Below are 16,384 nucleotides of genomic sequence, written 5' to 3' on the forward strand. Positions count from 1 at the left end.
CCTCCCTCTCCCTATGCAACTTTATGGGAACTCAGGCACAAGCAAATTTTTATGAAACACAATCACAGTATTAAGCAGTGTGTTTCAGGACACTGCATATGAAGAATATAACATTACATTAGTTTTTAGTATAATAAATTAGACATGCAAGGCAGGGGTAGGGTGGCTAGGGCTGGGGCAGGAGAAGCCTTCCTCTGCAGCTTACAGGTATCGCTTTTCAGCGTTCAGTACAACACTGAAGATGGAATTTCCTTATCAATGGTCTGTTAAAAGGATGCTAAGGGAAGACATTAGAGGATGCATCTGATAATATTTAAAGAGGTTCTCCACTTTTTGTATAGGTCATCGGCATCTGATCAGTGGGAGGCCGACACCCAGGACCCCTGCCGATCAGCTATTTGAAAAGGCTTCCCGCAGGCCAGTGACATCATGGTTATGTCACGTGGCCTGGGCGCAGCTCAGCCCTATTTACTTCAGAATAGCAGATGCTGATGACCTATACAAAGGATAGATCATCAGTAAATAAAAAGGCGGAGAACACCTTTAACAGAATTCCCTAATAAAATATATTAGAAAAACACTTTATATCACTACCTTTGCATGGTAAAGTTTTTTTAATCTAATGCCAGGTATACAATATTATATTATTCCACTGCTTATACTGCTGGGGATGATCATTGCAGTGAGATGTATTTAAATGGGTTTTAATACAAGTGATGAAATGTCACTAGGATAAAAAATTGTTTATTCATTAGTGGAAATCTGTCCGCTTGGCCTGATTCTTAGGATGAAGGAACCACAGTTCACTTGAATGGAGCAGTGCTACAGTGATTCAGCACTTCCACCAAACTAAATGTTACGGCATAACAGTATGAAAACTCCTAATACACCTTTAAAATTAAAGATAACTACAGATGGCCTACAGCTAGCAGACCATATATCTCCAAAGTAGATTAAACATAAGTATACGGTTTAGGATGATTTTCACATTATTATTTTTTAGTTCTTGAACCAAGGATTGTAGATCATCAGTATTATTCCAGTGTTCTGCACACAGAACCCATTAAGCAGATCTGCCTTCCCAAACCTCCTGTGACCTACACTCAGTCATCATGACTCATGTAAGTAAACGGACCAACGTGTTCAGTTCTTGATTTTTTATTTCCAATCAGATTTCTAATCTCTGCTTTAGCCAATCTGATTGCTAGTTTCCAACTCTTCTAGATTACAGATGAGTCTGTTCAGTTTTATACTTACAGTATTTATGATCTTTAGAAAAAGAGAAAATGAACTCAGTTCAGTTAATTCACTTAATACATAAATGTATTGCCCATTTATTGTGTATTTTTAGTTTTAGGAATTCTGCCCCTAGCTCAAGCATTTATGTTAGGCTTATTTCACATCAGTGCTATTACTTTACGTTCTCCTGCTCTGTAATAGGAGCATAAGAACAAAAATAACAAGTGTGGGAGACTAACTAAACGGAGACTAACAGATCCCACTGACTATAATGGGATCCATTAGGTTTCCCTTTGGGAGAAAGTTTTTAGCAGAAAAAAAAGTCCTGCATCCTATTTTTGACAAACTCTGTAATGGAAGCCCCGAACCGAGCCTCCAATGCAGATATGAATGTAGCCTTACTTACAGCATTCTGAATAATAGTCTTCCACACAAATTGGGACTTGTCTCTATGGAAACAATAGATCAGAAAGGTTAAAAAACAATTTGTCAGATCCTTGTTTGTCTTAATGGGTACCCTAACAAGATGGGGCACATTTAAAAACCTTCATGCAAACTGTTATATTGGGAGATTATGAGCCAATCACTTCCAGATGACTTTTCAGAATAAATTGCTGTGTGTGTGCATGAGTAATAACACTATTTATGGCCATTATATAACTTCTGCATTTTTTGCTGCTTTCCCCTCTCCAGGCTCCATCTCTACTTTTCAGTTGTCCCTAAGCTAGTGAGTCGAGACTAGCTGCAATGATGTCTCTCACAGGTGACACAGGGAGGAAACAGAATAATCTGCTACTTTCTAACCTAGAATTACTATGTAGGACGTTATAGATATGTTCTGTGTAGTATTGATGTGAATAAAACACTTGGGATGAACTATAACACTATTGCAAACCCAGTGTCTGGCCTGTGTCTCTGTTAAGCTTTATTCACACGTCCGTGATCAAATCCATGAGAAGGTGGTCAGTGATACATCCGTGAAGATGTCTGTGAAGGATCCGTGTTGGGTTGGTGAGTCCGCTTTTTGCTGTCCGTGTGCCATCCGTGTTTCACTGACACTGCACAGCTGAAAAATAATTTTCAAAGCATCTCTACCTAATGATCCGTAAAACACGGATGCAACACAGATGGCATCCGTGTTGCATCTGTGGTTTTCACGGACCCATAGACTATAATGGGCGTTATGGATCTGTGAACACGGACAAAATAGAGCATGCTTCTGTGCTAAAAACACGGACCGTGCTAAAACACAGATGTGTGAATACACACATTAAAATGAATGGGGACGTGTGCTGTCCGTGGAGAACATGTACAGCACATGTCCGTGGAACATGGATGTGTGAATGAGGCTTTATTGTGATTCACTGTTCCTCTGGGTCTCCTCCCCAAAGACGTTTATGGGCAGCTGTAATTTGATCCTTCAGTGAGCTGCTAGCCTGTTTGGCCTCTCAAGATGGATTTGGCAGAGAATTCAAAGAATGTTAGTTTAGCAAAGAAGAGATAGGAAAAGAGGTGTTAATTGAAGAAAGAGGCATTTTTCTCTGATAAGGCATAACGTTTCTTATATTCACTTGCACTATTGATTTATGTAAAGTTGTGTTAAAAGTTAGTGATCATATAACTGTAAAAAAAACTACCACCTCAGCAATATACCTTTTATTTTATTATAATGGCTGTTATACATTTTAATAAACCTACATACAGAATCTACTAACTAGAATCTGTGATATTTTTCTTTGCTGCTGATTTGTGCACTATATTTCTATATTTTCTCATTTAGCGATGCAATTCTTATTCTTAACATCAAGTGTTCATTTGGCTTGTGTCCCAGACATCTGACAGCTTTGGTCAGGATATAATTGCTCATTGCGAGTTTGATTTCTGGAAATTGCAGCATGTTTCATAATCTCCATATAAAGTAAAGGTGTTTGTTGCCATTTGGAAAAGTTCAGGGGGGAAATCTATATATAGAAAGTTAATATAAAAGGTTAGAAAGCTCTATGAACTGTAAGAATGAAAGAAAGGATACATGAAAGTGCTCGTATAAGCTTTTAGTATACCGGCAGTACTGTGGTTCATAATTATTGGAACAAACTAGGATATTTCCAGCAAACTCCTGAGTGGAGATGAGCGAATTTCTTAAAGTTTGTTTAAGGTCTAGTCATACTAATTGGTCATCCGATTCAATTGGTGTCCGAATAAATTCAACCCGAACTAAAAGTGCCTCAATTGTCCTGAAACATCCTGTATCACACTCTCTGGTCTCCTAGGACTGTCTAGGACTAGCATTAGTAATGTCAAAAAGACAGCGACATATGATGGCTATGAGTAAATGGATCGAAGCCAATGGTAACAAAGAGAGTGTTTAAAAGCACACTGCAATGTCAGATTTTTGTTTTAATTAAGAAATGATCTTAAAAGCTTCCCTTTGGCTTCATGCATGCAACCGTATCCGTTTTACTGTCCGTTTTACTGTCGCAGATCCACAAAACACGGATACCAGCCGAATGCATTCCACATTTTCCTCTTCAGAAGGTCTTGCATTATGTTAGAAAATAGAAATGCCTATTCTTGTCTGCAAAACGGACAATAATATAACATGTTCTATTTTTTTCTTGCAGGGCAGAAAAATTGACATATTTTTGCAGCCCAATTGAAATGAATGGTTTCGCATTTGATCCACATATGCGGACCGAAAATATAGTCATTAGTGTTGATCGAGCACCAAAGTGCTCGGGTGCTTGAGTAGAAAACCTCGGGATGCTTGGGGAGCATTAAACCAGGCACTATCTGCTCTGAAGAGGGGAGGATGTCTGGGTCACATGAAAAGGTCAGAAATTGATGGAAACACCACTGAAGTGGTTCGGGAACAGCATGGGGAGGATGTCTGGATGCATCTTGGACTCCCAGGTCGCTGATGGGAACGATGTTGTCCGAGTAGTACACCAATTTTAAAAATTTTTACAGGAAAAATTGTTAGGAAACATTCTTTCCTGTATATTTACTTGTATCTAAAGTGCAAGTGCTGCCAAAAATTACAAGGAAAAGGCACTCCAATACAATTCACATTCACATTGTGGTAAAATTGTTCAGGTAGGGGGACTCCTACACTCATAAAGCCTATGCACTAAGTGAAAGGGCTGCCAAAAATTACAAGGAATCTGCACTCCAATACATCCTTTATTACACATAAAGGAGGGCATCACACACACCCTTGAAAAATTATGATTGCTGGCCTGCTGGTGACCCTCAAAAACATTAGGAGCAAGGGCCTGCTGGTGATCGTCTAAAACATTACGGGCGAGGGCCTGCTGCTGATCTGACCATCTAAAAAATTATGGACGAGGGCGTGCTGCTGATCTGACCATCTAAAAAATTAGGGGTGAGGACCTGCTGCTGATCTGACCATGGAAAAAATTATGTTTGAGGGTTTGCTGGTGAGCTGACCATAGAAAAAATTATGGTTAAGGGGCTGCTGCTGAGCTGACTCTCTAAAACATTAGGGGCAAGTGCCTGCTGCTGATATGGCCATGGAAAAAATTATGGGCGAGGGCCTGCTGCTGAGCTGACCATCTAAAACATTATGGGCGAGGGCCTGCTGTTGAGCTGACCATCTAAAACATTAGCGGCTAGTGCCTGCTGCTGATCTGACCATCGAAAAAATTAATAGTTGAGGGCCTGCTGCTGAGCTGACCATCGAAAAAATTATGGTTGAGGGCCTGCTGCTGAGCTAACCATCGAAAAAACTATAGTTGAGGGTCTGCTGGTGAGCTGACCATCTAAAACATTAGCGGCTAGTTCCTGCTGCTGATCTGACCATCTAAAACATTATGGGCGAGGGCCTGCTGCTGAGCTGACCATCGAAAAAATTATGGTTGAGTGCCTGCTGCTGAGCTGACCATCGAAAAAATTATGGTTAAGGGGCTGCTGCTGAGCTGACTGTCTAAAACATTAGGGGCAAGTGCCTGCTGCTGATATGGCCATGGAAAAAATTATGGGCGAGGGCCTGCTGCTGAGCTGACCATCTAAAACATTATGGGCGAGGGCCTGCTGTTGAGCTGACCATCTAAAACATTAGCGGCTAGTGCCTGCTGCTGATCTGACCATCGAAAAAACTATAGTTGAGGGTCTGCTGGTGAGCTGACCATCTAAAACATTAGCGGCTAGTGCCTGCTGCTGATCTGACCATCTAAAACATTATGGGCGAGGCCCTGCTGCTGAGCTGACCATCGAAAAAATTATGGTTGAGTGCCTGCTGCTGAGCTGACCATCGAAAAAACTATAGTTGAGGGTCTGCTGGTGAGCTTACTCTCTAAAACATTAGGGGCGAGTGCCTGCTGCTGATCTGACCATGGAAAAAATTATGGTTGAGGGCCTGCTGCTGAGCGGACCATCGAAAAAATTATGGTTGAGGGTCTGCTGGTGAGCTGACTCTCTAAAACATAAGGGGCGAGTGCCTGCTGCTGATCTGACCATGGAAAAAATTATGGTTGAGGGCCTGCTGCTGAGCTGACCCTCTAATAAGCATGTTGATATGATTATGAGGAGGAGGAGAAAAGGAAGATTGAACCATATACCTTTTTTTGTGGTGGAAGGGGTGCATGGGAATACAGTGTATTCAATACACCATAAAAGCCACATTTAAAGTGCCTTTATGTTCAGCCGCTTTCCTCTGGTGCAGTAGAGAAGTCAGGGGTAATCCAGGCCTTGTTCATTTTGATAAGAGTCAACCTGTCAGCATTTTCAGTTGACAGTCGGATGCGCTTATCAGTTATTATGCCCCCAGCAGCACTAAATACCCGCTATGACAAAATGCTGGCGGCAGGGCAGGCCAGCACCTCCAAGGCATAGAGCGCCAGTTCATACTACATGTCCAGCTTGGACACCCAATAGTTGTAAGGCACAAAGGGATTATTGAGGATGCTGACACGGTCTGCTACGTACTCCTTCACCATCTTCCAAAACTTTTCTCTCCTTGCGACAATAGGCCGTGCATCAGGGTGAGGTTGCTGGCGGGGTGTCATGAAACTGTCCAAGGCCATGGAGAGTGTTGCCTTGCCTCTGTTGGAACTGCTGTGTGTTCCCCTCGTCTCCCCTCCTCGGTTGCCCAAGGAACTACGTACTCTGCTGCCAGCGTTGTCAGCTGAAAATGTTTGGAGCAATTTTTCCACAAGGACCTTCTGGTATTGCACCATTTTGCTAGTCCTCTCCACAACAGGAATGAGAGATGAGATGTTCTCTGTTAGCGGGGGTCGAGAAGGGTGAACAACCAGTAATCGGTGTTGGCCAAAATGCGTATAACTCGAGGGTCACAGGAAAAGCAGCATAACATAAAGTCAGCCATGTGTGCCAGAGTCCCAACAGACAAGACTTCGCTGTCCTCATCAGGAGGAGGACTCTCAATCTCCTCATCCTCTTCCTCCTTTTCGGTCCATCCACGCTGAACAGGTGGAATAAACCTGCTATGGGTATTGCCCTCTGTAGCGGAGGCAACCATCTCCTGCTTCTCCTCCTCATCATCATCCAATAAACACTTATTTAAGCTACATTCTATTCTTATCAGTAAGATAAGAACTGAGTTATAATGAGTGTTCATAAGGTCAAAGATCAGTGCTTCCTGCCTGAGGGAGCAGAGAGCAAATATAGATCCTGCTGGTAGATAAACTCAAAGCTGTGCAGGGCAAACAACTCATCATTTTAAATAAAGACGAGTTAAAAAAAGGATTTTTAGCTCAAAATGAGTACAATGTAATAATAATATAAAAAAAAACAAAATGCCACCAAAAGTGTAACTAGCTTTTAAGTAAATTGCTCCAGGGGCAACTACCATCTTGACATTTAAAATACTTGAATTTCTGTGTCAATAATTATAATATCTGCATGGAGAACCTAAATATTCCAGTTAATCTTAAATATGGAAAATATGGCTACAAGTTGGGCCGCCATACACAATAGATAACTATTGTATCCCTTCCGGACAACCCATATATATGTCTGCTTGACTGAGCACACAAAGGTCCTGATAGGGAGAAAGCTGCGCCAGACTCCTCTGCTCATCTCCCCAGAAGCAGAAGGTTCGGACAGTTGAAATCTTATGTCCCTCAATCCCTGCCACTGGGGGACAGTAAGGATGCCCCCATGCACATTAAATAGTCAGCTGGTCCTGCTGAAGTCGGCAGGTTTGGCCAATATTCATCTAAGTTTCAGAACGAAACTCAAAATAAACTTTATCCCTATCTTTTTACCAAAAAACACTCAACCAGCTACAGATCATGATTTCTATTTTGACAGAGTTACATAACATTATGGCAGAATTAGTTTTGATGTAAAACATGTTGACATCTAAAATTGTATTTTAAATGTTGCATTTTCATAAAATGTATAGGATAAATCTATAGGATAGGGGATAACTCTTAGATCGTGGGGGTCCTACTGCTGGACCACCCACTAGTCTTGAGAATAAGGACCCTGTACCCCTTGGGGCCCCCTAAAATAAACAGACTGGCAGCTTGTGCATGTGAGCTGCTACTCTAGTACGGGGCTTGGCTACTCTCTGGAACAGAGATGAATGGAGCAGCAACTCACATGCCAAACCTGCCACTCAGTTCATTTGAGGGGTCTTTGAGAGGTATGGTGTACATGTAAATATCTTATAGTCTAATATCTAATCAATCTAATAGTTATCCCCTGTCCTGTGACACCTTTAAGTCCTCATCTAATCATTGTACAATCTCTATTAGTTACTCTGTTATTTAACTAATATTCCCAACATACACATTTTATTTGTTCTGTTAACTGTGGACATCTGAATAAAAAGATGAAACATTTGGTGCTAAATATGCCCTCATGGCATCCCACAAATTTTCAATGAGAGGATAGGGTTAGAAACTCACTTCTGATGACTTGTTTATTTAAGAGGGGTTTTCCAGGCTCTCCTATATTGATGACCTATCCTCAGGTAAGCGTGGTGCGACACCCGGCACCCCCGCCGATCAGCTGTTCACCATGTCTATGGCAAAGCAGCGGCAAGCAGAAAGAGAGAATGGAGATGGCACGTGCACCCTGCACGTGCCGTCTACTCATACAGCTGAACGGCATACAGCTGAACGGCAGAGGTGCCAGGTGTCGGACCCCCGCTGATCTGGTATTGATGACCTATCCTGAGGATAGGTCAATATAGGAGAGCCTAAAGAACCCCTTTAATTACTTTTAAAAATCAACAATTGGTTTAAATGGGTCACATGACAAGATGTGATTTGCAACATAGGATATTATTCCTTGACATTGTAAATATTATTTGAGTTGCTTGAACCAGGGTACTCTCCCCTAATGGGAATTTTGATGACAATAGAGTTGGTACATTTTTCCTGTTGGTATGGGGTATTGGATGGACATGCGTATTTGGCACAAGTCCTAGCTTTCAACAATGTATCCCTGGTGTGGCCAACAGTGCACTAGGGGCACATTTCACTGTGTAATGCATGGGGTTACCAATATGTGGAATTGCCCATTGCTTTATTGTAAAGGGCACCACAAAGACATTTATAGGAGCATAAAAATAAGGCGTTTATAGGAGCATGGGGATCTAGCAACAGTACCTGATTCAGAGCTTCATAGCAAGAACTTTTCTTATAAAAACTATTCATTATGGAGTTAGATATTTTACAGTATTTTTATTTTGGTTTTCTACAGAAAAAATTCAGCAAAAACAGGTATCTTCCTGTGTATACTCTGCCCAATGAAATTTTCAGCTAAAATATTCATGCAAAAATATAGACAGAAATATGAAATATTTTTGAAGCTTACCTGGACATCGCGGGCAGCACAGTTGTGGAGTATAGACTGGATTACCACAGTGCAGACTTGGACATCTCACTCTACTGCACAATACATTTCCTCCCTGCAATGGAAGGTTCCCGGTCAAACTTGATAGATAAAAAATGGGCATCTTTGAAACATCTACTCAAAGATGAAGTTAAAATGTTCTTCTTGAGGGGTTGGTGCTCTAAAAGAAGAGGGGCAACATGCATCCACACTTCACTTACCTCCAATTATATTAAGGACTGCAATTTCTTATGATACCTCATGGTACCAAAGGCCAGCATTTTATTCACTGGATTTACCCCTTCCTAACATGAGTGGACTGTCTATAGACCCTACAGAGAACTTTACCAGTGGGATGATATCCTTGGGGCTGCCTAAGCCCTCCTCACAGCCACCAGTTGGAACATATAGAGCTGATGCTCTTAGCATTAACTAATGCAGGAGCATCAGGTACTTATGTACATGGCGGGCGCCCACAGGTGCCCTCCTCGATTCAACTGTATCGCTATCCTCAGGACAGTTGAATACAGCAGCTGGGGCAGCAGTATTTTGTGCTACATTGTGGTATTTGGTTCTGGGCCATATTTTGTTCTGCACTGTGTTATTTGGTTCTGCTAGCGCAGTAATTTTTTGCTTCACTATGGTACTTGGTTCTGCTGGGGTGGTATTTTGTGTTGTACTATGGTAGTGTTGGCCCTGCTTACTTTTGTTGTCCCTGCCTACTTGTGTTGCCTCGCATTCTGACACCTACAACATGGGGGGCCATTTTTAGTTTTTTTTTACAGAGCCACTTTAAGTTCCCCATAAGTCCCTGCTTCCTATCATGCCATCCAGAGGGATACAGTAATTACAGCTTATAAAATTCCGCCCATGGATATTGCTGGTGGTTTTCCGCTAATTGTCAGTCTGCACCACGACTTGCCATTGTTAGAAGTCCAGGAGCAGTCTGGCAGTTAGTGATAAATCACAAGCTGTACCGGCCGCTGGTGTTTTATTAACCATATTATGGTATTTAGTTAGTCCCTCTGGGTTGCAGTGTGGCAGGTGAGAATGGGGGAATCAGACACATTATTGTACTATGCATCAATTGTCTGCACCTCCGCTGCTGCTAGCCCTGTCTTTCATTTGCAAGACAATTGTATCCCAATGTAACGGATCTCCTGGCACCCCGACCGGGTACCTCCGTTGATAGCTGCTCCTAGTGCTTTCCGAGGACTCCAAGCACTCCACTTGACACCGTACGCACTGCAGACCCCACGAACCGCCGAAGCTTGGTTGAGGTCTCACCGTCTCCTACCCACCCTGGACCTACGACAAGGCTCCAGGCTACAGTGGGTGAACCTCTCCTAAAACCAGAGAGCAGGAACAGCTCTTAAAAGAGCTAGTAGTTATAGCCAGGGGAGTATAGCAAATCTCCCAGCGTATAGCAATCCCCCAGTGTCGATCAGTTACCCAAACACCAGCCTCAACATGATGAAGGATAAAACAGGAACTCTTTATTGAGGGCTACCCGCCCGTATTTATGCAGGTCCCCATCTGGTGGACACGCCCCTAGGGGACCAGAAGGAAGACTGTGACACAGGACAGATATGCAGCAATTCAGGATACACAGACACAATACATCCCCACAATGCATCATGGTTTCCTCCTCTCTGCCCTGGAGACACCCGAGGAGTAATTCAATTATCTCTCAAGACAAAGGGAAATCACCAATAAACATGTGGGGACAACAGGATAGAAATCACCATTTAAACATGCAATGTCACAACCCTTACAGTAAACACAGACATTTAACATATCCCCAGATAGCTCAAGTCTGAGTGCATATTATTAGGTGAATGGCACTCAGACTACACGAATACAATAAAATTAGCTATTTGGGTACCCTCACATAACATAAAATACAATTCCAAAGACAGATTTAAGTTGTGCGGCCGGTCTGTCTTCTCCTTTAAAGTTAGTATGGGCCATAATCCTGAGGCAAGAGGCTGGTAGCCAGGCCCCTCCGAAACCCAGTGGCGAAGTTGGTTTCGCCACACATCTCCCCCTCCCAGGGAAGACTAACCAGATACCTGACCTCATGCCGGTCGGTATCTGAGTTAGTTCAGGCAGTCCACCCACAACCCAATACTGGACCTGTTGAATTTTGGGGCCTGGCTCTGTTCTGTATGTCCCCAGCTGTTGAGGGGGCATCTGCTACTCCTTGCTTCCTTGTTGCTCTCTAGCTAGGAGCTGTAGGTACTTGGTGGGCAGAGGCCGACTGCGCTCTGCCCAGATGCCAGCGCGTCTGCTGGGGTAGCCTGTGGAAAGTCAGCCTCTGGAGAAGAGGATAGAGGAGGGCAGAGGCCAACTGCGCTGTGCCCAGATGCCAGCTCTTCCGCTGGGGTAGCCTGTGGGATGTCCGGCTCTGGAGAAGAGGATGGGGAGGACAGAGGCTGACTGCGCTCTGCCCAGATGCCAGCTCTTCTGCTGGGGTCGCCTGTGGGAAGTCTGGCTCTGGAGAAGAGGATAGGGGAGGGCAAAGGCCAACTGTGTTCTGCCCCGATGCCAGCTCTTCCGCTGGGGAAGCCTGTGTGGAGTCAGCCTCTGGAGAAGAGGATAGAGGAGGGCAGAGGCCAACTGCGCTCTGCCCAGATGCCAGCTCTTCCGCTGGGGTAGCCTGTGGGAAGTCCGGCTCTGGAGAAGGGGATAGGGGAGGGCAGAGGCCAACTGTGCTCTGCCCCGATGCCAGCTCTCGTAGAAAATGTTCAGAAGTCTGGACTTTGCAGGGCTCCCAAAGTCAGGCTCTGCAAAGGACTCCCATAACAAGCCAGGACCATAAAACTCCTCTCCCTCTGGCTTGTCATGCTCAGCTGCCCAGGGGGAATGTTGAATGACATGCCACCTTAGGGCCTGGTAAGCATCCTCTAGCCAAAGCTCCTTACATACCAGGCTCTGGAGCTCTGTTACCCAGTCATCCAGGGGCTGCTCTCCCAAGAGACCCATCCGCATCACCACACGCTTCTGTAGCTGCTGCTCATAACTGGGGAGACTCTCACCTCACCGCCGCTGGGCATTTTCCAGGGCATCATACCAGACTTCCTTTCTGTCTGCATCCCTGTAGTCTGCGGCTGCCTCCTCCTCCTCGTCATAGAACGCTGTCCGAAGACTAGCCGATTCCATCTTGCTGTAGCCAGGGGCGCTGTACTGATACTAGCATTGCCCTCAATATACTCCAAATGTAACGGATCTCCTGGCACCCCGACCGGGTACCTCCGTTGATAGCTGCTCCTAGTGCTTTCCGAGGACTCCAAGCACTCCACTTGACACCGTACGCACTGCAGACCCCACGAACCGCCGAAGCTTGGTTGAGGTCTCACCGTCTCCTACCCACCCTGGACCTACGACAAGGCTCCAGGCTACAGTGGGTGAACCTCTCCTAAAACCAGAGAGCAGGAACAGCTCTTAAAAGAGCTAGTAGTTATAGCCAGGGGAGTATAGCAAATCTCCCAGCGTAAAGCAATCCCCCAGTGTCGATCAGTTACCCAAACACCAGCCTCAACATGATGAAGGATAAAACAGGAACTCTTTATTGAGGGCTACCCGCCCGTATTTATGCAGGTCCTCATCTGGTGGACACGCCCCTAGGGGACCAGAAGGAAGACTGTGACACAGGACAGATATGCAGCAATTCAGGATACACAGACACAATACATCCCCACAATGCATCATGGTTTCCTCCTCTCTGCCCTGGAGACACCCGAGGAGTAATTCAATTATCTCTCAAGACAAAGGGAAATCACCAATACACATGTGGGGACAACAGGACAGAAATCACCATTTAAACATGCAATATCACAACCCTTACAGTAAACACAGACATTTAACATATCCCCAGATAGCTCAAGTCTGAGTGCATATTATTAGGTGAATGGCACTCAGACTACACGAATACAATAAAATTAGCTATCTGGGTACCCTCACATAACATAAAATACAATTCCAAAGACAGATTTAAGCTGTGCGGCCGGTCTGTCTTCTCCTTTAAAGTTAGTATGGGCCATAATCCTGAGGCAAGAGGCTGGTAGCCAGGCCCCTCCGAAACCCAGTGGCGAGGTTGGTTTCGCCACACATCTTCCCCTCCCAGGGAAGACTAACCAGATACCTGACCTCATGCCGGTCGGTATCTGAGTTAGTTTGGCAGTCCACCCACAACCCAATACTGGACCTGTTGAATTTTGGGGCCTGGCTCTGTTCTGTATGTCCCCAGCTGTTGAGGGGGCATCTGCTACTCCTTGCTTCCTTGTTGCTCTCTAGCTAGGAGCTGTAGGTACTTGGTGGGCAGAGGCCGACTGCGCTCTGCCCAGATGCCAGCGCTTCCGCTGGGGTAGCCTGTGGAAAGTCAGCCTCTGGAGAAGAGGATAGAGGAGGGCAGAGGCCAACTGCGCTCTGCCCAGATGCCAGCTCTTCCGCTGGGGTAGACTGTGGGATGTCCGGCTCTGGAGAAGAGGATGGGGAGGGCAGAGGCTGACTGGGCTCTGCCCAGATGCCAGCTCTTCTGCTGGGGTCACCTGTGGGAAGTCCGGCTCTGGAGAAGAGGATAGGGGAGGGCAAAGGCCAACTGTGTTCTGCCCCGATGCTAGCTCTTCCGCTGGGGAAGCCTGTGTGGAGTCAGCCTCTGGAGAAGAGGATAGAGGAGGGCAGAGGCCAACTGCGCTCTGCCCAGATGCCAGCTCTTCCGCTGGGGTAGCCTGTGGGAAGTCCGGCTCTGGAGAAGGGGATAGGGGAGGGCAGAGGCCAACTGTGTTCTGCCCCGATGCCAGCTCTTCCTCTGGGGAAGTCGGTGTGGAGTCAGCCTCTGGAGAAGAGGATAGAGGAGGGCAGAGGCCAACTGTGTTCTGCCCAGATGCCAGCTCTTCCGCTGGGGAAGCCGGTGTGGAGTCAGCCTCTGGAGAAAAGGATAGGGGAGGGCAGAGGCCAACTGCACTCTGCCAAGATGCCAGCTCTTCCGCTGGGATGGGGTCAGGGAATCCTACCCCCAGGACCTTGTTGCGGATCAGCTGTGGAGAAGAGGGATTGCTTACCTCCTCCTCCTGGCATTCTTGTGGGGTTGGTGGGGAATCTGTACCGGCCGTCCAGCATCCCGGTAGGCCTGGTGCAGAGATTGCGGTCCCATCTGCACCATTGGAGTTAGGGGTGCTGTCCCCCTGTGGTTGGGGAGAGAGACCGGTTGTCTCCTCTCCCTTCAAAGTACACTGCCGCTGGGGAATGGAGACGATGCTCTCCTCTCCCTGCAAAACATACTGCCGCTGGGGAGCAGGACCAACTGTCCCTACTCCCTGAAACTCCGGCTGCCGTTGGGGATTTGGGCCGACTGCCCAGCATCCCTGTAGGGCCGGTGGAGAGATCTCGGTCCCATCTCCACCTGCCATATGGGTTTCCCCCCAGGACCAGTCTATGAGGTCCCCTACCTCTGTAGCTGGTACTGAAGCAGGGGATACTTCAGTCGGGTCTTCCCAGTACACCTCCACAATATCCTTCCAGCTGAAGGGCTCTGGACCTGGGTCTGACACTCTGCTCTCTCGCTGAGCCCTCTCAATGGAGTGGAAGAGATCTCGGTAGTCCTGCTCCAGTTCCCACTCCAGGGTTGCTAGGTGAGCCAGGTCTTTCTCTACCTCATGGGGGTCCTCCCAATCCAGCCTAGCCTCCCTCTCGTAGAAAATGTTCTGAAGTCTGGACTTTGCAGGGATCCCAAAGTCAGGCTCTGCAAAGGACTCCCATAACAAGCCAGGACCATAAAACTCCTCTCCCTCTGGCTTGTCATGCTCAGCTGCCCAGGGGGAATGTTGAATGACATGCCACCTTAGGGCCTGGTAAGCATCCTCTAGCCAAATTTCCTTACATACCAGGCTCTGGAGCTCTGTTACCCAGTCATCCAGGGGCTGCTCTCCCAAGAGACCCATCCGCATCGCCACACGCTTCTGTAGCTGCTGCTCATAACTGGGGAGACTCTCACCTCGCCGCCGCTGGGCATTTTCCAGGGCATCATACCAGACTTCCTTTCTGTCTGCATCCCTGTAGTCTGCGGCTGCCTCCTCCTCCTCGTCATAGAACGCTGTCCGAAGACTAGCCGATTCCATCCTGCTGTAGCCAGGGGCACTGTACTGATACTAGCATTACCCTCAATATACTCCACGAACGGTGTCTCCGAGCTGCTTCTCCTCACACTAGGACGCCATCCCACTGCTTGCCACCAAATGTAGCGGATCTCCTGGCACCCCGACCGGGTACCTCCGTTGATAGTTGCTCCTAGTGCTTTCCGAGGACTCCAAGCACTCCACTTGACACCGTATGCACTGCAGACCCCACAAACCGCCGAAGCTTTGTTGAGGTCTCACCGTCTCCTACCCACCCTGGACCTACGACAAGGCTCCAGGCTACAGTGGGTGAACCTCTCCTAAAACCAGAGAGCAGGAACAGCTCTTAAAAGAGCTAGTAGTTATAGCCAGGGGAGTATAGCAAATCTCCCAGCGTATTGCAATCCCCTAGTGTCGATCAGTTACCCAAACACCAGCCTCAACATGATGAAGGATAAAACAGGAACTCTTTATTGAGGGATACCTGCCCGTATTTATGCAGGTCCCCATCTGGTGGACACGCCCCTAGGGGACCAGAAGGAAGACTGTGACACAGGACAGATATGCAGCAATTCAGGATACACAGACACAATACATCCCCACAATGCATCATGGTTTCCTCCTCTCTGCCCTGGAGACACCCGAGGAGTAATTCAATTATCTCTCAAGACAAAGGGAAATCACCAATACACATGTGGGGACAACAGGATAGAAATCACCATTTAAACATGCAATATCACAACCCTTACAGTAAACACAGACATTTAACATATCCCCAGATAGCTCAAGTCTGAGTGCATATTATTAGGTGAATGGCACTCAGACTACACGAATACAATAAAATTAGCTATCTGGGTACCCTCACATAACATAAAATACAATTCCAAAGACAGATTTAAGCTGTGCGGCCAGTCTGTCTTCTCCTTTAAAGTTAGTATGGGCCATAATCCTGAGGCAAGAGGCTGGTAGCCAGGCCCCTCCGAAACCCAGTGGCGAGGTTGGTTTCACCACACCCAATTTTCCTCTTTTTAGAGCATTTATTGGTAAAAAAAAAAACTACCTTTGGCCCAGCCAGAGTGAGGATAGGAGTGTTGGCAAACAAGAGTAATTACAAAGTACAAGAAGAAGCCTCCATATACAGTCATGTGAAAAAATTAGGACACCCTTTGAAAGCATGTGGTTTTTTGTAACATTTTTAATAAATG

At 46.1% G+C, this 16,384-nt stretch overlaps 1 protein-coding gene across 2 annotated transcripts in view; it reads right to left on the reverse strand.

Annotated features, from left to right (window-relative positions):
* The window catches only part of CHRDL1 (chordin like 1), a 130,128-nt gene that overhangs the window by 45,447 nt on the left and 68,297 nt on the right, over window positions 1-16,384 (reverse strand). For both annotated transcript variants that reach the window (XM_040405686.1, XM_040405685.1), the window contains one exon: window positions 9,046-9,139. In XM_040405686.1, coding sequence (XP_040261620.1) covers window positions 9,046-9,139 — 94 coding nt within the window. The remainder of the gene's footprint in view (window positions 1-9,045; window positions 9,140-16,384) is intronic.

The sequence above is a fragment of the Bufo bufo genome, chromosome 8 (genome assembly GCF_905171765.1).
Source record: "Bufo bufo chromosome 8, aBufBuf1.1, whole genome shotgun sequence".
Lineage (NCBI taxonomy): Eukaryota > Metazoa > Chordata > Amphibia > Anura > Bufonidae > Bufo > Bufo bufo.